Genomic DNA, 25,710 nt, shown 5'->3' with positions numbered 1-25,710 from the left:
TGTTTCTATCATTTCAATTAGAGTATTTTTGCTTAAATTATTTTTTATTGTTTCATGATGTAATTGTATAGACTCAGGGATTTCCCTTCATTTCCCCAAAACCCCTTCCCCCACCCCAACTAAAGTGTTTTGTCCACAAGGGATTCCAAATGGTAAACTCCAAGGTCACATTCTCTCTCCTATTCTTTCTTGTCCTTTTGGCCATATTCAACACATTAAATCTCATTTACACTTTTAGTATGATCCTGTAGTTATTTATAATCTTGTTACCTTTGGAAATGCTTTTCCACTGGACTTCCAAGCCACTGCTCTCTCTCTCTCCTTTTTTCTACCATTTTTCTGGAGGTTTCTTCATTTTTATTGGCTGATTCCCCTATTCTCTTCCTTATAATAATAAAGTATACTAGTGCTCTATACCTGTTCCTCTTCCTTCCTTGGTAACATCATCTGGTCTCAGGAGTCCACATTCCAATGACATTACAAAGAATGCCAGCCTGGGCTTTTCCTTCTAAATCAAGATTTATTTTATCTTTATTGGAAAGTCAGATATACAGAGAGGAGGAGAGACACAGAGGGAGATCTTCCACCCATTCACTCACTCCCCCAAGCAGTTGCAACAGCTGCAGCTGGGCCTATCCAAAGCCAGGAGCCTGGAGCCTCTTCTGGGTCTCACATGCAGATGCAGGGTCCCAAGGCTTTGGGCCATTCTGGACTGCTTTCCCAGGCCACAGCAGTGAGCTTGATGGGAAGCGGGGCCACTGGGATATGAACCAATGCCTGTATGGGATCCCAGGCACTTGCAAGGTGAGGACTTTAGCCATTAGGCTACTGTGCCAGGTCTGCAACTGCCTTCCTAACACCTCCACTTGAAGTTTCAAGACTACATGGAATTTAGCACTTACATAGCACATTGATCAGGTTCATCCTTTAAAATTGTAATTCAGATCATCTCAATATGTTCCCACTTAGACCGAAAGCTAAAGTTCATTTAGTATCCATATCTGGCTGGATTGATTCTTTACTTTTTGGACTCCATTTCCTTTAGTTCCCCCCTTCTCTCATCTGGCGTTACAGTCATGTCCTCTTGCTGTTCTTTAGAGTGCCTAGCGGGTTGCCATCTCAGGACTTTTTCCTTTTTGTGCTTGAGCTTGGGCTACCTGGAAACAGAGACAGAGAGCTGATATGACATTTCCAGGAAGCTGGTTAAAGGAAATAGATGACAACGACAAGGTAGGTGATGGAGGGAATGAGAGAAAACCAAGGCAATGGGTACTACTGAGCTCACTTCCAGTACAATTAATTGTTCAGCTCATTGGTCTGTACCTTTGTATACCCGAAATTACCTTGGGAAAGGAGCAGGGAGAAGAGTTTATCCATGTAATGCTTTTCATTGATTGCATCATTTGGCTGGGTTATGTGCCTGGTGTCTGTAACAGTTATTTCTAAATTCTTTCTAATTCTCTGTTTTAGGATAACCAATATATCATTACATTAAAACTCTGATATATTTAATAATTTTGCTAAATTCTGGGTTCAAATAACTGGATTTGTGTGATGTTGATACTAGAGCCTAGTGTTCCCTATATGCAGCAACAAATGTGTTCTATGTGGATGTCATTGTATACATTTGTTAGCACAGGGACAATTCTCTCTTGAATGACAACATTGTTAGAAATGGATTATTGATCGGATAATCCTGCTACCTGAGGTGAAGAGTATGGAAAAGGGCAATAGAAAAGTTGTGGGAAAATACACAGTGCTTGAGCAGAGTGTGCCAAAAATATTCTTTTAAATTTGTTTTAAAAAGTTATTTAGAGGGCCCGGCAGCGTGGCCTAGTGGCTAAAGTCCTCACCTTGAACATGCCGGGATCCCATATGGGCGCTGGTTCTAATCCTGGCAGCTCCACTTCCCATTCAGCTCCCTGCTTGTGGCCTGGGAAAGCAGTCGAGGATGGCCCAAAGCCTTGGGATCCTGCACCCATGTGGGAGACCTGGAAGAAATTCCTGGATCCTGGCTGCAGATCGGCACAGCAGCAGACGTTGCGCTCACTTGGGGAGTGGATCTTTGGGCAGAAGATCTTCCTCTCTGTCTCTCTTCCTCTCTGTATATTTGACTTTCCAATGCAAATAAAATAAATCTTTAATTAAAAGAAGTTATTTAGAGAGGCAGGTAGAGATACACACTCACACACACACCCTTTCACTTTCCTCACCTTGCTCTGTGATTGGGCTTCCTGCATTCAGAAGGGCCCTAACTCAGGTAGCAGGCCTATTGTCTGCAGCTAGCATTTTCCACTAAGACCGCCAAGGACTGAGCTGATGACTTTTGGCTCTCCTGCAATTAGTATTGATTAGGGAGAAGTGATTTGGTGCTGTCAGGCTATAATTTTCTCTATTGCCTAACTGTTAATTTGACTACATTAACACTTTCTTCTGGAAATACTGCCTCTGAAGAATTCCTGTTACTTCCCACACAGCATAAATTCTAGCCTGCATTTGACTCAGTCTAAATAGCACCTCCTGACACCTTCCCACTTATAATAGCTCTTGGAGATTTTCTTTTCCTCTTTTTACATGAACTGTTGCCTTTATTTTTGTAATCATTGATACTTCAGTATAGTGTGAATCTTTTTAAGATTTATTTTTATTGGACAGTCAGATATACAGAGAGGAGGAGAGATAGAGAGGAAGATCTTCTGTCTGCTGATTCACTCCCCAAGTGGCTGCAATGGCTGGAGCTGTGCCAATCCAAAGCCAAGAGCTCAAAGCCTCTTCCGGGTCTCCCACATAGGTGAAGGGTCCAAAGGCTTTGAGCCATCCTCAACTGCTGCTTTCCCAGGTCACAAGCAGGAAACTGGATGGTCACAAGTGGGGCTGCCAGGACACGAACTGGTACCTATATGGGATCCTGGCATGTGCAAGGTAAGAACTTCAGCCAATAGGCTACTGTGCCAGGCCCTAATGTGAATTTTGAAAGAAAATTATCTTATTACATGAATGACTGAAGGATAGATTTTTGGTTTTCATTCTGGCATCTTAACATTTGATTAGGGAATGTGAATAATACTATAAAAACACACTGAAGAGGCCAGCACTGTGGTGTGGTAGGCTAGCCAACACATGTAACACTGACATGCCATGTTGGCACTGGTTCAGTATCCAGTTGCTCCACTTTTGATTCAGCCCCCTGCTACTGCACCTGGGGAAGCAGTAGAGGATGACCCAAGTCCTTGGGCCACTGCACCCATGTGGGAGACCTTGATGATGCTTTTGGATGTGGCCTATGCCAATCCTAGTTGCTGTGGCTATCTGGGGGAGTGAACCAGGAGGTGGAAGAACCACACCTTCTTTGTAACTCTGCCTTTCAAATACACAGAATGCCTTTTAATTTTTTCAAAAAAATTGGAAATGCAGATACACAGAGAAGGAGATACAGAGAGAAAGATCTTTCATCCACTAGTTCACTCCCTCAAGTGGTTGCAACAGCTGGAGCAGAGCCAATCTGAAGCCAGGAGCCTCCTCTGAGTCTCCCACACGGGTTTAGGGTCCCAAGGTTTGGGTCATCCTCAACTGTTTTCCTAGGCCACAGGCAGGGAACTAGATGGGAAATGGAGCCCTTGGGATATGAACTGGTGCCCACATGGGATCCTGGCAGGTGCAAGGCTAGGAGTTCAACCACTAGGCCATCATACCAGGCCCAGAATGTCTTCAAAAGAAATCGTACTGCATCCCAGAAGTTAAAAATTAACAAAAATTAATGTAAAACGGCTCTAAGAAAATCATGTAGACTTTGTTCTAATGCTTGACACACTTTCTGTGTGCTTGAAATAATTTAAAATGTGAAAAACTATCTTAAGAACAAAAGGTAAAGATTGACTTAAGATTAAATTGTTTCCTGTCCTCGAGATGGAAATCTGAAATCACACCCGTTGGCAGAGGGCAGCTGCTAATTGCCCCTGACTAGAGCCCCCCCTCACATCTTCTAGTGGAAAAAGTTTCATGTTTTTTTTCCTCTTAAAAGATATATGTATTTACCAGAGAAGCTAAGTTGGAGAGGAGGCAAGGAAAGACAAAAAGAGGGCTTCTGTTTGCAATTTTGCCTCCCCAACAATGGCACCTTCTAGGGCTCGTCCACACCTCTGCCAGTATGTCCCAGTCCCTTATAGGAAATGACACAATATTTATGACCTAAATACCTCCCTTGACATACTTCACATACTTGTAGGTTATTTACAGTGGTGGAGTATAAACACTACATAAAATGTGGCTGTATTGTGAAGGGAACAGAATCCAAAAAAAAAAAAAAAAATCTCTACATGTCCTTGTAGCTGTACTTCTAGAATATTTGCAGCCCATAGTTGGTAGAGTACTTGGTTACCGAACCACACTTCGATGGGGGAATGACAATATTCAGTTCTTTTCTTTGGTGCCTCTGTGGCAAATTGACTTTGGCTTAGGTTTTGACTTTTGTTTTAGGATTAGTCCCAACTCCACTCTTACACATAATCCAGAGGAGAACTTCACGTAGAAAGAATCAGCCAGGCTAGCACAGACTTTCTTGCCTACAAGAATATATTGTTTGTTACCTGTGGCCACGACTGATCCATTTCTAATAACTTATTTTAGAAATGGGCTCCCGCTGTTAGGCTCTCAGGAATAACTGTTGAAACAATTTTTAGTGTGTGGGGATATTTTTAAAAGATCATTGCTCAGGAATGCTTGTTTGCTTGTTTAGACAACAAAATTGTGCCATCTGTAAGCTCCAGTGAGAAATTGCCAAGCGTAGGTATTCCATATATTTTCCTAAGGAGCTGTTTAGGCGTGTTGCAGTGTTTTACAGGGGGCCTGCTATACAGAACAAGGGCTGACGAGTGCTGCAAAATGTGAGTAGCATCTCTGATGAAGCTGCTGCAACATTGTCTATTAAGGACATAAGGATAAAAATCTGGAAAGTACTATTTTCACTCATAGACATCCTCCTAAACAGAGAAACCATCATGGCTATGTGAGTAGAAATCCGCTAATGCCACAAACTTACCAGTGTATGTAACAGGCCTAGACTTTGTGGGACCTTCAACCATATGTATTTGCAAGGCTGTCTTTAGTTGTAATCGCATCAAATGCTCACATTTTGTCTTACTGTATGAATTTATTTGGTGAAATGCAAAGGCAGTGCTGTTGGTTAAATCTCATGTATTAGGCAGAGTGGAGACTCAGTAAAAATCTATTTCCTTCCCCTGAGTTTTTGAGATGGCATTTTATAATATTCATATCCTATTACTATGCTGATATTGGTCTGTTTTGTGATATTATCAGAAACTAACTGGATATTAGAGACACTTAACTGTAATCCAGTGGAGGCACCAAGGGCATTCACTGCCTTTACAGGTGAACGTATCTCCCTGGGAAATGAGTTACGTTTCTATACTTTCTGATGTTCTGATTCATATCTTAAGAAATCCATTTTGGGGCTTATCATGAAGCAATGGTGACTATGAATTGAAAAAATAAGCATAACTGATACCAGGACTTTATTAGGCATTTCACTGGATACAAAGAAACTTTTTTGTACATTAATAACACAACATTATCAAAAAGAATTCACATTTTTCTTACAGACTTTCTACCACATTTACAGACATATCACCAGATCCTAAAAAGAGAAGGCACAGGTATGTCTCCCTGTGGTGAATTTCTGATCTCTAGAGATGGAAATGTCACCACCTCTGCCATCTTCCAGAAACAAAGCAAACCAATGTCAGTGTGTTCAACCAAGAGTTATGAGAGGGAAATGTTAGCTTTAGGGATTTGGGTTTTCCTATCCCATTCTTCGCTCCCCTCTAGAAATTTCTAAGTATCCAACATGCTTCCAAACTTCTACATGTGCACTATGTCAGGAATTCACTGCGTTTGAAAGGTCTATTTTAGAAATTCCAACATGGTTCTGTTCTCTGCAAACTGCCATGGAAATGACCCTTAAGATTTCTTTGCTCTTACTCTGAAGCTTCTTGTGTTTTCAATTCCTAAAAGAAAAAATTTTGGTCATCATAGTTGCCATGGCAAGTTTGTCTGTCCAATACTAGCTTCATGTTGGAACCCTCATTTTATGCCCTCCCACCACACCAGTTGCCCTCTTCCCATTGCCAGGAGCTCCCAGGACTGTGTACCCCGACTGCTATCTTTTCTTCCAGAGATGATGAGAGTCCTACGTCAAACTCTACAATGCCACAGAATAATTCGTCTGATTTAAAAAAGATTGTGGCAAACTGTCAAAAAGGAATGATGCATTAATTTGTCCCCAGTCCAGTATGAAGTTTGAGGGTGCTATCACTTCCTACTGTTTTTCACAGATGTGTTTTAATTATCTCAAGTATTGGAGCATATTCCTCATGGGAATAACAAGTTAATTCTAGACTTCACAAAAGGTCAATGAAGGGACATGTTGGACAGGGTTTTATTAACCTTGTGCAGACATTGAATTGTTTCATTTGTATTCACATGTATTCTTTAATACAGCATTTATGGGACCCAGAGTGGACCAGTATTTTCCTTTGTAAAGGATATGAAATCTGTTCATTTGAATGGAGTATCTCAGCGAAAGGATTTGGAAACAGTCAAATCTCGCTTATTGTAGGTATCGCAGCTGAAACAGAAAAGATGGCTGCATGGATCATGTTGCCAGATTCAGAAGAGAAATACAGGATATGCCTCCATTAAATTTTAATTGCAGGTAAGCTTATTTTTTAGTGTGAGGAAATACACTAAAAATATTTTTATCTGAAAGTTGAATTTCACTTAGTGTTCTGTATAGCATCTGGTAACACTAAATAGGTATGACTAAATTGAAGGCAGTAAGATTAACATTCTATACTCAGCTCATGGACAATTGCACTTTGGTTTTGGGCATAATCACATAGGCAGATCACTGAATTAATCAGGAGTGTTCCAGAACTAGGCTGGGTGTACAGCAAACAGTGGTGCATGCTTGTTCTTTGAGAACCATGTTGCAACCAGCTGATGTTGACTGCCCTGAATAACTCCCATAAAGCCATGGCAGCTCATGTTGCTTAAGAAAACCCAGTTTTCAGGGAGTAATAGTTTGCAGAGAGGTTTCCATGAGAAACCTAAAGCAAAATTTCATAATGGGAGCAACAATTTTAGGAGTATACTGGTTCTGTTGCAGATGGAGACAAATGTGAATTTAGTGAACATACGTATGTAATGATGAAGTAAATGATAATTTTGGGAAGCATGGGCATGCAACAAGCTGAATAATTTGTGGAAACCCAGTAAGCTCTAGAGCACATTCTTTAATAATTTCCAAATGCAATCTTTAACAAAAATATAATTTCCATTGAAATTTTACAGCCAAATTTCAATAGCAAATGTTGATGAATTAAGGCTGGTCAGGATGTGCCCTTTTTCTTTAGGATAAGTTTGATTTTTGATACAACACAATTACACAAACAACATACAAGCACATAATTTAGACTTACACACAAATACACATTTAGAACTATTATCTACAAAATTATATCAAGTGAAATAAAAATCACATAATTTAACAGATTCAGTTAACATGTTTTACAAATTGTACAGAATATTTTAATCATTGTCATTGGGAAAACAAACAATTTTTAGAGCATTACTTAAAAGTAACACAGGAGCCACCAATACATTATGGCAATTATAGCATAGCATTTACACCAGATGCCACTGAAATCTAGTTGAAAAGAACAAACTGTTGGAAAACAAAATGCCTTTATGAACTTCACTGAGCATATCCTGAAGGCCATTGTGCATTATTTTCTACTGTCAGTTCAAACAGGGAGCCTATGGAGCTCCCATTTGCTTGAGTGACCAAAGGTTAGATCATGTGATTGGACCTGTAAAACTTCTACAACTGAAAAATACGAAAATTTCCTGAGACTTGCAACTTTTCAATCTGAATCCTAACAGCAGAGAATCTGGACAGATAATTTTATTTAAAAGCACATTAGAACCTCAAACATAACTAAGTGAATATGTGTGCGTGTATTTACAATTTATTCCTCAATCTTCAATTTTTAATATACAATGTAGTTACCCTGTTACTGCCACTCATTGCCTATTTTTTTAATAGTCTTAATTTTCATGGATGTTCCAGTGATATTTCTCCTCTGAAATATTTGAATGTGTATTCTCACTAATGTGGGAGATACTAATTTTAGGAGTTAAAACAGCAGTAGAATCCAGCGGTTGTTTAATTTTAATCGTGTGTGTGTGTTCGCTTATGTATACATTTACAGGTACATGCATGCCAAATATTTTCTGCTCCAATACATTCACTGTTAGGTGGTGCTCCAAGAAAAGTGAGTTTTCCCAGTATGGCTAAAAGTGAGTATTGAGGTCATCAAATAGGGTATCCTAAGGCTTTTAAAAGATGCCTCCTTATTCTCTGCACTTGTTTGAATGTGTAGTAATAGGGAGACAGAAACAACCACATTGGTTCTTCAAAATTGCAGGAAAGTAAAAATTATCTTTGCATATTTTCCCTTATCCTTGATTTTAAAGTTGGAGTTAATTATGACTTTCTTTTGCCTGGCAGGACTTGCAATGTCATCCTTAAGAAAAAAGCAAAACCAAAAAGTCCACCAAGATGTGGCTACTAGCATCTTGGAGCCTCTCTGTAGCCCTTGAGCTCTTATCTCTATGGAAAGACAGCCTGGCTAAGACAGTGAGACATAGGCTGAGGGCAAGTGTTGTTTCCACCTTACCGTTTTTTAGCCTCATGTCTGTATTAAGGCCTGTAACTTGCTTCCTGTATGTGCTTTAGGGAGTCAGTGGATAGAAAACAGCCGAAGACACCTGCCCTCCCCTTCCAAGCAATCCATCTAGCAAATTCTCAGTTCTCTTGAGCTTCTGCCCTCCTGTAGAAGTTAAGGCAAGTCCGTCTCCACTCCCCTCCTGCAGCATTGCTGCTGACTGAAGAGAATCCACAGTGCGGCTGGAAGGTACCTTTTTTTCCCTCTGTTAAAGTGCTCTAAAGCTTCATTTATTTCCAGCACCCAAATGACAAATATTACAAAGTTACTTCTAAGCAAACACTGTAAGAAATTCAAAAAAGTAAAATGTAGTAACTCCGAAATTTTATTAATTTTTCATTAATGTGTTGAAAGTTTTCTTCTGTCATTTTTAAGGTAAGTCCTTGAGTCATTGCAAGTCTGCCTCGCTAAAGATCGTGGTGAAGGATGCATAATCAATAGTCGGAGAAAATACACCAAAAAGTAAATTTACAGGATGTATATTTCCATAATGCTATGAAAAAGATTGCTATTCAGTTTACATATAAAACATGAAAGATTGAAAGGCAATAAAATAAGAAGGAGGGGCCAAGGGAAAGAAGAGAACTATTATTTTTGTAAATGAAGTACCAACCTAGGGTGTTGTACAAAAACATTTCAAACCTTTGTCAACCCTATGGGTAAGCATGTTTTTTTATTGTAGTTTCAATGATCTGTGATTTCCTTAAAATGAACTGTATCTGGGTATATAGCTGTAGTACACATTAATTTTTCATTCAATTGTTTATAGCCTTTTTTTTACTTGTTAATCATTTAATAAGGCATTTAGCCATTTTACTGGAATGTTAGGTTAAAATGCTGTCTCAAATAAAGGAGAAAAGGGGAGGGGCTACCATTATATTCTGAGAATTAGATCTACAAACTATTGAAAAACTAGTTAATTTAAAAAAAAAATAAGGTGCAACAAGCCATACTTGCAAAGGTCTTTCACTCAATTTTATACATTGTTAAGGATTGCAGTTTTAGTAATACTGTTTTAACTTGAAAAGAGTTGTACTATGTCCCTATTTCCATGTGTCTGTGCTTTTGAGTCGGCTTGCACACACGTGGGTCAACGTTGGAATGTTGTGTATGGACATGTATATTCACACACCTGCAGTGGAGCAACCTGTCTCTCATGTGTAAGTACGCTGCTTGGTCTACAGCAGGCACCCCATGCTCTCCAGTATAAATATTTTCTATTCCCTCCCTGCAGTCAGTAGCAAATGCTGTGTTCTCGTCATGAGTGCTTACAATCTGGATACATCTAGTCCGCGAAACATCAGGCTTTTCTGGGTGAAGAAATGAAGCCATTTGACCTGCTGTTTACACGAATTAAAAGTTGAGGTCATGGCATCACTTCTCTTTGGCATGGGTTATAGAAAACTGCTGAGCTGTGATAATTTCAAATGTTCCGAAAAAGTAACTTAGAGTTCTGTGGGGGAAAGAAGCCTCACATATTTTTGGGAAGTGCATGCATAATAGCTACTGTGCACTTTTTGGGATAGTATTATAGCTGTTGAATAACCACCCCAAATTAAAGCATCACTATTTTTGCAGGGCATCAGATGGTAGGCCACAGAAACCTCATGGGAACCTCTTGCCTTGACCTTCATTTTGTTCTCAGGAAAGATGGAGCCCAGAGGTGGTGAGTCAGTGCCAATTTAAAACAAGACTGTCCTAACTGTAGGGATCAAGAATTTCCTAAAGATACTGAACATCTGTGGATTCATGGGTCCAGTTCCCAAAACACTGCTCTAATTTCCTGTGCCTGCCTTACAAATTAAAATCTTCAAGCGTCTTCAAAATATTTGTAAAAATTTACAATTTAGAATTATGTATGTGGAAATCACAATTGGAAAGCTTGCACAATGTTTCCCTTTTTCTTTTAATCATGCAACTACTGAGGACTTTTAAAAGACTCATTTGAACAATTTCCAATTTTAACATATTTGTAATGACTTATCACTAACTGGGCCTTTTCCGAGAGATACTATTTAAAAGTTTGCAGAGTTAAAATAGCATCTTTCACTACGGCCTTGGCACTCCTAGTTAAGAAAAAAAAATGTTACTCCATATTTATAGCTGCCTTAAATAGAAACACTGTAAAACATTATTTTCATAACACAAAAATCACTAATTATGGCCTCCAATTACTGATACATAGGAACTAATTTGATGGATTTTTTTTCTAAGACTAAAAGCTTGCTGTGATTTCCCAACTGATGAGAACTACAGATCATTATACCAAGTTGCACAAAACAAATTTCAGCATAGCGATGTAATACACATTATGTTGGACATTTAATTGTTTAGATTCCCATACAGCATTTGGTTAGTGAATGAGAGAGGAAGCACAACATTGAGAAAATAGACAGTGTAAGAGTCCTAGAAAGTGCAATCAAGTAGACACTCAAATTTTACATTACAAAGACTAACTTTGAAAATGAAATTCACCTAATATGAGAAATAGATTGTTCTCATCACATGGGGAATGAAATATCTTTAGCAATGCAGAATATGGTGATAAGCACTGAAGAAATGATTTTCTCCCTTTTCCCACCCACTAGTAGCCCTAATCCCTTCAGAGACTCAGTGGAATGGGCAGGTCAGAGTGTTTACAGGTAACAGTAATACAGTAAGTCTTGTCTGTCTTACTCATGGGCACTCCAAACAGTATTATCAAGTGTTGGCTTCTCCTTCATCAAAGACGTAGTTGAGCTTTATGACGGTGCTGATGAAATCCCCCAGTTCGACAAAATCAGCAGTGACAATGTTGATGCCACTCTCTCCGGGCTTCTGTGTGCGAACCCACTGCATCATGGCTGGGAGAGCTCTGAGAAAAGAAACAAGAAGGGGAGTCACACAAGGTAATGTATTGCTTTTCTAGCTTATTTTTAGAATTTCCCAAGTGTTCACAGAGATGGAATATATAAAAGGCCAGTCAGGCAATGGTGAATTCTTGAATTTGAAGACACTATGTGATATGCAGGCATCATATTATTTCATATTGAACTCTTAACATTATCTGAGATTGCCAATAATTATTTATAGTGCAATATCCTATAGTAAAAAAAAAAACATGCTTTAGCCTGGCATGATCACAAACTATGAAACAATGGGTGACAAGGCCAGAGGCAACTATATGTACTTCGTAAGCACGTAGAACATTCCCTGAAAACAGTGGGTTTATATGTATGTATAAACAAGAGTGTTGTCCTTTAAAAAAATTCAGTTCTATAGTAGAAAGTAGGGCAAAAAATATAATTGTCATATAGTATGACCAATGCTTGTTCTTTTAACCATATGTGCTGGATACCTATTAAGTTAGCTTCCATTGTAACCACTTAAAATAATTGTTACAGAGCTTACACCCTCATAAGAGAAATATAATGAGGCTAAGTACCTTCTATAGTTTTTGCAGAAAGGAAGATGGAACAAGAAATGAAGATTAGGAGAAGGATGGTATGGATCTCACCTGAAAGTAAGTAGGACTTACTGATAAGGGAATATCGTACAAAGGCATGAGGGAGATGTCTGTGGGATTGTCCAGGGAGAGAAACTCAGGTATTCCTTAGGCTTAGCAATACCTGAGAAAGGAAATTGGGATAGATTTGTGTGGGCATTGTAGGCCACTGTAAGGGGCTAGATATGTTCTCAGATCACAAGGCCCTCAGCATTACTCAGACTCACTATGAAAGCTCCTACCTTATCATGGGATCATAGAGGAGTGACCTAGCTCAACCTGGAAAGCCAGGAGTGAGCATTCAGAGGAATGACCCCTGAGCTGGATGGTGAGGGATTCCAGAATGGGCATGGAGGCTGATGGTAGTGCATTTCCAGGCACAGGACACGGACAGATACAGGCTGATGATACACATTTCCTTCTCACTGCACATTAGAGAGAAACCTACCAGGGCTTGAGCAGGATACAAAGGGAGTTTCATAAAAAGGGCAAGGTGTTAAAGTGTGGGAGGAAATATTTGTGAATTCCTGGGGTGAAAGATGTTGTCCTAGATACTGGCAAGAGAAGAAGCAACTAATTGATAGACGGTTTTGAAGAATGTGAACCAACTGAAAGCTGTTTCCCAGGGAAAGTACATGGCTAGGTATTCTTTCCATGCAGGTAAATGAATGAGAAAACCAAAGGACAGGCACAAATCACAATTAGTTGTTGAAGTAATTCCATCAGCTGCAACAGTAACTTGAATTAGACAGAGCCATGAATATTTTTGAAAACGACTAAGATGAAATGTAGTATGGGTAAGAAACGGAGAGCACGTGAGGCCATGAATGAAGCTTGGATGTCTAGCAGAACTCTGGCAGACATACATCATCGACTGTTCTTCAAAACAGAAGACAGCCTTTCAGGGGAGGTGGTAAGTTTGGTCTCGAGTTTAGAACTCAAGGACAGTTATGCACATGTCTGATATTCAGGGCAGAAAAGGGATCAGAATTGATGGCAGCTATGAATGTGGAGAAGTCAGGAGGGTAAAGAAGGAAGGCAGCCAGCACTTTTGGAAGCTTAAGGGAGAGTGGGCAGCGTGAAACGCAAAGTGCAGCACATGCGCATTTGTCCAGATTGCAGAAAGTGTCTAAACAAACCCAGCCCATTAAGAAAAAAACTGAGCCAACTTCCTTGGATCACACTAGGAATACCTTAAAAGTTTATCTGATTTATGTTGTACAGTATACACATCTTCCTCTTAGAGACAGCGAAGGAACTAGTTGCTTATAAAGCACTGTAATACAAATCCTCAAGGTCTTCAGTCAACAGGTAGGGAGGAGGAATAGCAGGCTCTCACAACAGTTTTAGAACATTCTGTCTTAGAATGAGAAGTCTGGGTTCATGATCTGTCCAAACTCATCACGCAGACAGCTGCTGTGGCAATGTATGTGCATCCTTGAATTTCACTCCTCTCACCCGCTCGCCTGCATTTACTAGAACAGATGGAACAGTTCAGTCATTTTAGAAAAGGCAAACAACGTCTGGGAAGAGGATCAGAACTGATTCCTTTCTACAGACACTCATTGGGGGGTGGGGTTAGAGTGATGTGGAATCTAGCCGCAACTCTATGCTTCTAAGATTAAAATTCTTGGTCGAGAATTGAGAACTAATTGTTATCCTATTTCTCTTATCTGCTCAGACAGAAATTTCCTGAAATCAACATGCTACCCAAACAAAACAAGCAGTAGGACTAAGTTGAATTTCAAATGCTAAAGTACAGAATTATGTTCAACCAAGATTCAGCTAGTAATGCTACTGACCATCATCAGCATACAGATCATGAAAACACAAAGAACTCCAACTTTCAACTGCTTTTGTTGTTTCAAGCCATCCATCCAAGACCAACCGAGCACCTAAGAAAGTGTGTGTCAGCTGTAGCTCCCCCAAGTCATCCCAGGTACCTCATCTCCTGTAGAGTTCTTGGCAATGTCTCACCCTATACTTATTGTGCTTTTTCTACACAAAAGCTTCTCTCAAAGGCTTGTGACTATTATTCCTCCACAGGAATAACTCTAAAACCTTGTTCTGATCCTCAACATCCATCCACATCTTTATGGCAGGACACCTGAGTTCCCTCATTGCTTTCCCAAATCAGCTGCCAGCACCACCTCTTCAGCCTGATTGCTTTTTCCTTGTTAATTGGAATGCTTCTATTTTCCCTCCTGACACACTGCATGGACTTGTGTTTGAGGTCTTTCCTCGATGCAGAATACAATTCCTCCCTCAAGGACCATCTTGGCCTAACTTTTGCCTACCCTTTTAGATTTGAATTGTCCAGCCATATTTGGATGAGGAGTTGAGATAACCCTTTTCTTTATGTGTCAGATTCCTTACTCCTAGTTTGTTGAGCATATACAACATACAATGCTAAATATCTCTCCCTGGCTATTTCTAGCAGCAGCTTCACCCTTCTTACTACTGATCATTACAATCTGATTTTCTATATCCTGTGTACCTCTAGAATTCCTGTCACCTCAGAAAAACACATTTGTTGAATTCCAATCTGGAACAATAAGTCTTGGGCTCAGATGTCTCCAAGTCTACAGAATGGAACAGATAACCTAGTCATGATGCTACAACTAGTACCATAGGTGTGAGGACAGAATTCTCTGCGACTACATAGTAAACACAACAATTCATTTTGTTTGAGTGAAAAGGAGGAGGATTTTAAGGAATTCATCAAAAAACATGACATTGGACTTGGCTATGATGAGGCAGAAGAATGAATATCCAAACTAGTAGCCAAATCTTCTGAAACATCAAGCCAAAAAAATTAGAAAACCTGAAACAGAGTGAGGCCTTCTTGGCCTCCTTAACAGGCATTCAAAACCTCCAAATTTCAGGGTTTTGGTATTTCCAGATGAGGCCTCCTGGAAATGTCAAAGGATTCATTTCTCATTCTGTACAGACAACAACTAATTAGGCTGTTTGTATCTCAAAAGAACTTTGAATATAGCACAAAGTGGTGTGAAACTTTTAAGCTGTGACACTGTATAATGCTACTGATATAAATGTTCCAAGGCTAAAAGTCCAGTGACTGTTTCTAGTCCTACTGTTAATTACAAAGGCCTAGAGGCTGTAAAGGTTCAAGTGTATGTGCTTCCTGAAATACAATATAGACTAAAAGCCTCTTCCTGTTGGTTCATGAGATTTATGGTTCCTGCTGTAACTGCTTGAAGTCTCGTCATCTGCAATTCTCTGGAATCAAAATTGGACTTTTTAGAGTCTTTTGGCAAAAATCTTGACTTAAAGTACCTAAAACTAAAGTATTGGATAAACCTGGTTATTAAAGTGTAACTTAAATTGTTAGGTTTAATAGATGAATATTTTCTAAGCATGCATACTCTTGCCTCAAATCTATAGAAGGTGTTGGAGCTTTAGGTAAACGTTTTACCAAGTTCTTACTTGACATTGTTACTGAGAGTAATGCCATCTGAGGGTTTTGACTTCTATTTCTCCCCTATTCTTGGGTGGGAAACTGATTCTATTCTGAAGGACTCTTACAATGCACAGTTCGCTCTCCAGATCTAAAGGCTTAAATTATAATTTCACAGCTAGACTTAGGAGTGAGTATCCCCTTGAATCACATTCTAAAGGCTGCCTCTGTGGTCTGCGTTACCAGAGGCCAAGAGAAAAGGAGGGAGATAGTTAGCAAAAGGCCAATTAATTGTGGCTTGATGGCATGGTATGCCATCAAGGAGACCCAAGGCAGGTCTACTAAATAGCACTTGTTTGCAGTGTGTGAAGCCAGCTTCCAAAGAGTCCCGTCAGCTCTGCCAAGAACCAAGACACTGGCAACAGAACCACCCTTGAGGTTGAAGGACTCCAGGGCTGGAACTGCAGACGCTGCGGGTCTCAAGCTAAAAATCCCTTCACTCTGTCCAGCTTCCAAAACAACCATTGCTGCAGAGAAGATAACCCAAAGTCAGCAGAGGGGAGATGAAACTGAATTTGTGTTTAGCTTCCTATTCAGATCAGCTCTCCTCACAGTCAAGCCAGGTACTGGGAGTCAATGGGGTATCTCCCCTAAGCAGGTTCAATTCTTTATGCTATGGACTCACACATACCTTACTAGGTAGGACACAAAGATTAGTTACTCCTCACTAAGGTATTGAAGATTTCTCTGCACCTCGATTGTTGACATACACCTTTGTTAGTTATAACCCAATTTAGACTATCCTAAAATTTGCCAAGTGCAGCAAAATTATGCTTCAACACTATAAACTGCTAAATACTAAAATGAAAATAGACACGAGACAGCTGAATAGTACCCTATAGCCATTTCAAGGTGTATAGCAGCCAGTTCTGTGTATAAACTAAAATTGAAATGTCAATGAAGTAGTCACAAGATGTAGTTAAGAACTTGCATCTTTTTTAACATATTGGTTACTCAATACCATGTCAATTCCATAATGTTGTAAATTGTCATTGATATTATGTTGTGGCTTTAAATTGATCGGGATGATATTCTGTCAGCTCTGCCTTCAGACCAGAGATGGTCTCCCCAACAAACTGTTGAATTTACCTGGACAACAAGAGGCTGGACTCTATGCTTGGTATACGTTTGCAATGGAAGAATCTTGACTGAATTTGAAATGTAATACAGCAACAAGGTGGAGGAATCCGCCATGGGGGGAGGGTACGGGGAGGGGTTGGGGGATTCCCAGAGCGTATAAAACTGTCAGATAATGCAATGTAATTAATAAAAATATATAAAATTTAAAAAAGTTCTTTATGCTAGCTGTCCAGAGCTAGGCCTGTGCCTCACATACACCTTACCAGGCCTACAAACCCAGCTAATTATCCAACCCCTTCAATCAATTTCTACTTGTCTCTCAACGGGAAAACTTCCTCTGGATTTGGGTAACACTGCCCTGGATTCTCCAATGACTCTGTTCTTCATTTTGGGAGCCTATAGATTTAAAATACTAGTTAAATCTTTTTCACCAGACTCGAAGCAATGGAATTCTAGATGGCCATGCACATGAAACCTATCAGAAACAGTTTCTGCCACCCTCTGTTGGGTCCCTGGCTTGACTGCAGGTCCCTACTGTCCCTACTCATCTTGAAGTCTACATTCAGGCCAGCAGACAGAACTGTACTGAGCCCTACTACATGCCAAGCCAGCAGGCAGGAACAAAACCAGACTGCTCTCCTCCTCCACTCTATCTGATATGGGGTATAGAGATCTCACCTCAGATGGATGCCTCTTAACAGCAGCAGCAGTGAAAAAGAATCCAGTGCACTGAGAGTCAGGATTGATAAGGCAAAGACACAGTTACCAAACAGACAATTCCATCAGGGACATTTGTGTACTGACTTTCCAAAGATCAGCACAATCTTGTGCATCCCCTCACCTCTTGGAGCAAGACCTATCAAGGTTGAAATGCCACACAATAGCTACTTGGGTTCCACCCCTTCCACCCCTCCAAGATATTAAAAGCCAAGGCTGTGGAACAACAGCCTGTGTCATGTGGTCCCTCCCTCTACATATGGACAATTATCCACCTTTGGAATGCATTAATCTCTAATAAATTCACTTTGGCTCTGTATTCACACCCATTTCTTCTGCTCTGTGCCACTTTCATAACATTTACTATATTCCCAGGTATGAGACTGATGAACATTTTCAGTGGTAAAGTGACGGAACCAAGCCTCCACAGGATAGGGATAAAAGAGCACACGTTGGGGGAGGTCGTGGTAGGAGTTCACTCTCTCCTTGTGGAAGCACCCCATGAAAGTTAAACCTCTGTCTTACCCTCTCCCTTCCTGGCCCACTGTGTGTGTGTGTGTGTGTGTGTATTCTTCATCTTTCTGAACAAACCAGTGCCTAAAATGCCTTTTAAGGAAGAGGAAAGAACCTAGGAAAGAATTATGACAACATCTGCACAAGTCAAAGGAGGTAATTATATGATTAAGGAATCAATTCAATAGGAAGATGTAACTGTAATAAATGTATATGCATCTAATACAAGGACATCTGGCTTCTACAATGTTAATGGTTCCAAACAAAGATCTATGTTCAACACAATAATGGGGACTTCAATATCCCACTTTTGCTAATGGACATATTAATCAAGCAGAAAACCAACAAGGTAGCAATGGATCTAATTTACATGGTTGACCAAATGGATATAATTGATATTTACAGAACATTTCATCCCACAGCTGCAGAATACACATTTTATTGGCACATGGAAATTCTCTAAGACAGATCATATGTTAGACTGCAAAAAAGTCAACTAATTAAACAGTTAAAATACCAGGTATCTTTTCTGAACACAATAGGATGAAGCTAGAAAGTAATGTAAGAAAGTCTAGAAAATATTCAGACACATGGACACTAAAGATCCATGCTTATGACTTAACAGCGAGTCAGAAAAAAGGAAATTTTTCAAATTCATTGCAAGAAATGAAAATGGCAGCACATCAAAGTTCTGGGTACAGCCAAGCCAGTGTTTAGGAAAGTTCATATCAATTAGTGCCTACATGAAAATTGGATAATTACCAAATACATAATGTACAATGTATCTCAAGGACCTAGGAAAAGCCAAACAAACCAAACCATAAGTTAGGAGGAATAATTACAAATAAGCTACAGAAAAGATCAATGAAATTAAAGAGCTTGTTTTGAGATAAACAAATTTGATAAGTCATTGACTCAACTTCCAAAAAAGAGATCCAAATTAATAAAATCAGATGACAAAGATGTATATTCTTTATCTCTGTGGTAGAGATCAATCAATTTGTTGAAAATGACTTTCAACAAATTGGAAATCTAGATTATATGGCAACTTTCTGGACACCTACAATTTATGAAGAGACAAGCTTGAACATATGAAAAAGTATCACTAATTAAATCACTACTAAAGAGCTGCTTAACAAAGAAAACCCCATGATCCCTGTTGTAGTCTACCAAGACTTTTAAATATTTTTTTAAAAGAACTGGGATTAGCTTTTCTTTGTTTTCCCTGTTTGTAATTTTGCTGTTCAGATAAGAGATCACTTTTCAAACTATTTCACTTCCCAAATAGCTACAACAGCCTGAAGCCAAGACACTGCAGCTTCCTCCAGTTCTCCCATGTGGGTGCAGGTCCCAAAGACTTGATCCCTCCTTGGCTGGCCTCCCAGAGCATTATCAGGGATCAGGATCAGAAGTGGAGCTGGCAGGACCCCTATGGGATGCGGGTGCCACAGGTGAAGACTAGCCTGATACACCAGGGTGGCCCTAATCCCAATTCTTAAACTATGCAAGCTACCCAAAGGAAGGGCAATTCCTCCCGACTCTTCCTACGAGACCAACACAGCTTTAATTCCAAAACCAGATAAAAATACAAAGAAAGAAAACTATGAACAAATGTACTTGATGAACACCGATGCCACATTCCTGAGTGAAGTAGTAATCAACCGAATTCAATTATACCTGAAAAAGCCATCGGTCCAGACCAAACACAATTTCTCTTAGAGATGGAAGGATGATTCAACATATGCAAATTAATAAATATGATATATCACATAACAACATCAAGAATAAAAACCATTTTATTATCTCAGATGCAGAGAAAGCATCTGACAAAATCCTTGTATGATTAAAAAAAAGCCTTCCAGTTAGGGAACAAACAACAATGGCCATCATCATAATAAATGGGTCATTCGACAAAAAAAAAAAAAAGACAAAGGACACAAATTATGGAAGTCATATTACCCATGTTTGCAGATATAATGATCCTTTATACCAGAGAATCAAAAGATTTCAGTAAGAATTTGGCAAAGTTTCAGAATACACAATCAACCCACAAAATCAATAGCATTTGTATGTACAAACAATACCATGGCTGAGAAAGAACTTTTAAGATCAACCCCACTCAAAATGTCCACAAATAACTTAGGATAATTTTTTTAATCAACTTAGGATAAATTTTTAAAAACTATGTGAATATCTCTACAATGAAACTAAAGAATATGGAAGGGTCTGACACAGTGGCCTAGTGGCTAAAGTCCTCACCTTGAATGCCCCGAGATCCCATATGGGCACCGGTTCTAATCCCAGCAGCCCTGCTTCCCATCCAGCTCCCTGCTTGTGGCCTGGGAAAACAGTCGAGGACGGCCCAAAGCTTTGGGACCCTGCACCTGTGTGGGAGACCAGGAGGAGGTTCCTGGTTCCTGGCTTTGGATTGGCACAGCACCGGACGTTGCGGTCACTTGGGGAGTGAAGCATAGGACGGAAGATCTTCCTCTCTGTCTCTCCTCCTCTCTGTATATCTCAATTTGTAATAAAAGTAAATAAATCTTTTTAAAAAATAGTATGGAAATAAATAGAAGATGACACAGAGAATGGGCAATCTTCCAGATTCATGGACAGGAAGAGTTAATACCAAAATATCCAGAAAACTCAAAATCACAAGTTCATTAAGATCTGTGAAACTATGAAGGGCATTCTCAGATCTACCAAAAAGAATTCAAATAGTCGCATGGAAACACTAGAGACCTTAAATGACTAAAACACTCTGAAACAATAAAAGAAGGCTGGGGAAATCACAATATCAGATTTCAATACATGCAACATTACTGTTATATTCAAAGCAGCCTGGTACTGGGAAAAATAAACATATGGACAAATGGAACAGAATAGAAACCACAGAAATTAATCTAGATATCTCCAACCAACTAATCTTAGAAAAGTGAGCTACCACAGTTTCTCAGCTCTCAGTCCCTTCAACAAAAGGTGTTGGAAAAATTGGATCTCCTCAGAAACAAAGATGAGAGCAGATTTCCCCACCTTTGTGTATGAAAATCAAGTTATAATACGTCAAGGATATGAATCAAAGAGCTGAAATCATTAAATTACTAGACTAAAGCAGAGGGAAATCCTGTAAGACAGCTACACAGGCAAAGACTTCTTAGACAAGAGCCCAAAAACACAGGAAACAGAAGTTTAAAAAAATCAACAAATGGGATTATATCAAACTAAGAGGCGTCTGCCTAGCAGAAGAAACTGTCAATGAACTGAAGTGGCTATAGAAATGATGGGAGGATGTGTTTGCTAGCTAGGACTCTGATAAAAGTTTGACATCTTGAATACATAAAGGGCTAAAGAAACAAATAAAGCAAATAATAAGAAATGGGCAAAAGCAGCCCTGCTTTTAGACCAGAGATGGTCTCCTCAAGAAACTGTTGAATTTATCTGGACAATAAGATGGTGGACTCTATGCATGGTACATGCTTGCAATGAAAGAAGCATGACTGGATTTGAACTGTAATACTGCAATAAGGTGAGTAATCCACCATTGAGGGAAGGAATGGGGGTTTGGGGGAACATCAGAGACTATGAAACGGTGTCATAAAATGAAATGTAATAAAAATAAATTGAATTATAACTAAAAATGGGCAAAGGACATGAACAAATACTTTTCAAAGAATGAAATACAAATGGCTAGTTGACACATAAAAAGATGCTCAGGATCACTAGCCAACAGGAGAACATAAACCACAATGAAACTTCACCACACAACAATTAGAAAGGAGGTAATTTGAAAACTCTTAAATGACAAATTCTGTAAGGGTGTGGAACAAATGATACTCAAATACATTGTCAGTGGGAATGCAAACTGATACAACCATTAAAAAGACAGCAGAGAGATCCTACAGAAAACTAAAAATATGTATACTGTACAACCCAGGCATCCCACTCCTGGAATATGCTCCCCCAAAATGAAATCATTATATGAAAAAGCTAGCTGTTCCCTTAGGTTTGCAGTTGCCCAATTTACAGTAACAAACCAGTTGTGCAAAAACTGATGCCTAGAAAAATATGATGCACTCACACCAAATCCATCCATACAGAATACTATTACTCCATAAAAGAATGAAATCCTGTAGTTTGTAACAAAAGCAATGTAACCAGAGACAAGTTGCTTAGTGAAATAAAGCAGGCCAAGTAAGATCTAACATTTTCTGATTTGTGGTAGCTGATTTCACATGAGTGAAATTAATTATTGTTGTAGCCCTTGTCTATATTCCTGCTGAACAGTAGTCTTCCTATATTTGTTGAATTATTCTTTTAGCTATAACTACACCTTTGCCTATAAAGTCCATTAACAATAGCTTATCACAAAAAAATTAAGGGAAATGAAGGAAGAGTGTATATTCTTTGAATTGTATCTTTGTACTTTGTGAAATCTGTTTAATGAAATTTAAATGAAAAAATCTGAAGAGGCCAACAGTAAAGGAAATAAGAGAAATAAAGTTTGCTATTGACTTAGTATTGTTAAAATATATTTTAAAAATGTCCATGTGAACAATCTGCTATTAATACCATCCAAAGTGTTCATCCAGTGTCACTGAAGCTTGGACTCTCGATAGATAGACAGACAGACAGACAGACAGATACTGGGAGTGTGCAGGCTTCTTAGGAGGGAAACAGAAGTTTACAGGAAAAAGGATTCATTCTTTCAATGTAGCAGTATCAGAGGGAGAATGGGAGCCACAGACCTTAGACCTTCTCTCTCTCTTCCCCAAAGCATTGATAATAGATAGATAGGGTGTGTGTGAGTGCGAGATTTGGTTTTGTTTCAACAAGATGCCTTGATATCCCTGACCCTTTTATATGGCCAATTCACTCATCCTTCAGATAAAAGCGTAAATGTCACTTTTTCAAGACACTGTAATTGAAGATGGAATTACATGTTACATCAATGTCTGTCGCCCTCACTGCACTACAAGATCTTTGTTGACTAGGATTTATCTGTTTCCTCACTGTTGTATTCCCAATGAGTACACGCTGGCTGGCGCAGGATAAGTATGTGACACTTGGGATTACCGCACTTCATAGTCAAGTGCCCAGGTTCAAGTTCCACCTCTGCTTATGGTTCTAGTTCCCTGCTAATCAGCGCCCTAGGATGCAGTAGGTAGTAGCTCATGTTCTTAGGCTCCTGTTACCAATGTGAGACATCCAGACTGAATCCCCAGCTCCTGCCGTCTGTGTCAGTATTTGCGGAGCATGAAACTGCCATGTGAAGAAATCGATCTCCCTATTTGTGTTCCGGTTCCTTTTGAAATCAAGTGGAATTACAGAAAAACAAGTCTCATCTGTAGAAGAGATGTATACAACAGCATACTTTCTGAAAATACTTCAGTTTTCTTTGTTGTGGCTGCTGTCAGATTTCAGTTTATGAGGTCATTATTTTTCCAAAAAGATGATTTAAAAATTCATATGATAAATTTCAATATTTGTTTTTGGATTTATTGGCAGAGTTTCAAAGCGGGCATCTTGTGAAGTGCTTTTCTTGCATTGCATATATGGTACATGATTCTGCATTGATAATAGTAGTCATTACATACTTTGTGGGTAACACATTCACGATTTAGATATTACACTGGTCAATTTTAAGTGCTCATCATTTAATTAAGTAGAATCCAGTTTCCTATGATTTTATTATGAATCTATCTGAAATTAATGTTTAAGCCAGTATATGTAAATAGCATGCTTTTGTAACATGCATTTCATGTAGTAGATCCTACTTCCTTCACTCTTCTGGATAATACAATAGTTGTCTCAGTGAATTTTACATGAATGCATTTAATTTTCAGTGAAGTGTTCCTTTTAATGAATGAAACAATTTCCAGCATCAATTCATTACTTTCTACAGAGCTCTCTGATGCACTTGGAGATAAAGATTTCTATGAAAATGTCAGGGCCTGTTCCACACACAGCCTCTTCTGGAAAGTGGAGTTTTCTCTGATCTCTAAGCTTTGAAACCATGATCGCAGCTTTCTTGGAGCAACCGAGTCACCCAAAATGAATGAACTAGCATTAACTTGGGCTGATTCTCAAACACTATGATCTCTTACTCTGAAAATTTCGGCTAGAATCTGGAAATCTCACTTGACAACACAAGAAGAAAACAGAACAAAAAGCCGTGCAAAGGCTGGCCAAATATGCACCAAAGCAGTGAAAAAGGCACTATCTTTGTCTCGAAGATGTGAAAGTAAAACCAACCTGAAGTAGACATTTGTGTTTCATAAACCAGAATATCTAAATATCAAACCTTTTTGTTTCTTGGGTTTTTTTCCTAAACCAATATATGATCAGGGAGAGCATGTCAGAACTAACAGGTCATTTCATTTTCCGAATGCAATTTTGAGGGGGCTTTTTTATAAAGAAATCCCAGCATTTTTTTGTAAAAAAAAAAATTAATTCATAACAGGTACTTCTGGAGATTCTCAGTGACCTGAGTTTTCTTGAACAGGGCAAAAGGCTTTCCAAGTCTTTCTATATCTTGCCTCAGGTACTTTCAGAACTAAATTACCACAACCGTTCAGGTGTACAAACAAAACTATTTGAAGGAATGATTAAATCTTTGATTAATAGGAGGATTTTTCCCTGGAATTGCAAAAGGGTGAAATGTTTCTCTTGATTTGCCTAGAATCTCTGATCAAATCAGGTGCAAATATTACTTTCACCTTGGTAAAAAAAATATGTTCAACAAAAGGCGCTAGCCTTCCACGTCCATGGCTTCCACAGTGTCAGATTGAATCTGACTAAAACAGTTTTTAAAAAATGTTTGTACTGAGCATGATCGTTTTTCTTGTCACTGTTCCCTAAACAATTCATGATAATGTTTGCATAGCAGTGCACTGATTACACACAAATACGATACTGCTACTTAGAAGGCATCTGAGCATCCTCAGTGCACCCATGAGTGTCCTGGAGTCAATCTTCTGCAGTTGCCAAGGGGCAGTGGTATTTATCAAGTACCACTTATGTGCTAATTATTATTCCAGATTTTGAGAGCACTATGATGGTTATAACCAGATATCATTCTTACTCTTCTGGTACATGCAGTCGAGAGGGAAGGACAAATATCTATGTATAAAACCAATTAACACCGAATGGATTAGTGTCCTAGAGAAATCTGAGTTGTAACCCTGACTAAAGTAATGTGTTTTGATAATAAACTTGCATAATACACACAAAATTTCTGACTCTCAATTTGCTCGGATTACAAAATTAGAAGTAGAGATTAGTAGGAGTTTTATCACACCCTGTGAAAATGGCCACATTCTGCCAGGAGACGACATCGACGGTAGCGTTATTTCAATTTACCCCAGGGCTGTTCAAAGCTATTTAGCCATGACATTGTAAAAAGATGTGTTCCGGAGGCCACAGGATAGAGAAAGGATGAATATCACACCAAAAATATGGTACAGGTTATTACCATGTCTAATCTACACCTTAAAATACCAGCTGTTTCAAATTTTCTAACAGGAAAATTTACAGAACTTGGAGATACATGAAATATGTCTTATTCCTATGCTAGCAGGTGTTGCTGTAGTTTTTGTGTTTAACAAAAAGCAGCATGGTCAAATTAAGCAAATATG

The 25,710-nt window shown here is 39.0% G+C and overlaps 1 protein-coding gene across 2 annotated transcripts in view; it reads right to left on the bottom strand.

The window, feature by feature from the left end:
- Nucleotides 1-910: 910 nt before the first annotated feature.
- The window catches only part of PLCXD3 (phosphatidylinositol specific phospholipase C X domain containing 3), a 129,894-nt gene continuing 105,094 nt past the window's right edge, over nucleotides 911-25,710 (bottom strand). The window contains exons 3-4 of one of the 2 annotated variants that reach the window (XM_058680078.1): nucleotides 11,481-11,658; nucleotides 911-1,157 (exon numbers count right to left, since the gene is read on the bottom strand). In XM_058680078.1, the coding sequence (XP_058536061.1) occupies nucleotides 11,505-11,658 (154 nt within the window). In that variant the 3' untranslated portion in view covers nucleotides 911-1,157; nucleotides 11,481-11,504. Of the gene's footprint in view, nucleotides 1,158-11,313; nucleotides 11,659-25,710 lie in introns of those variants that run through there. The other variant, XM_004583673.4, reaches the window with a different exon arrangement.

Source organism: Ochotona princeps, chromosome 23 (genome assembly GCF_030435755.1).
Source record: "Ochotona princeps isolate mOchPri1 chromosome 23, mOchPri1.hap1, whole genome shotgun sequence".
NCBI classification, from domain to species: domain Eukaryota; kingdom Metazoa; phylum Chordata; class Mammalia; order Lagomorpha; family Ochotonidae; genus Ochotona; species Ochotona princeps.
The sequence above is the reverse complement of the archived record's forward strand: the minus strand, read 5'-3'. Positions and strand labels throughout refer to the sequence as shown.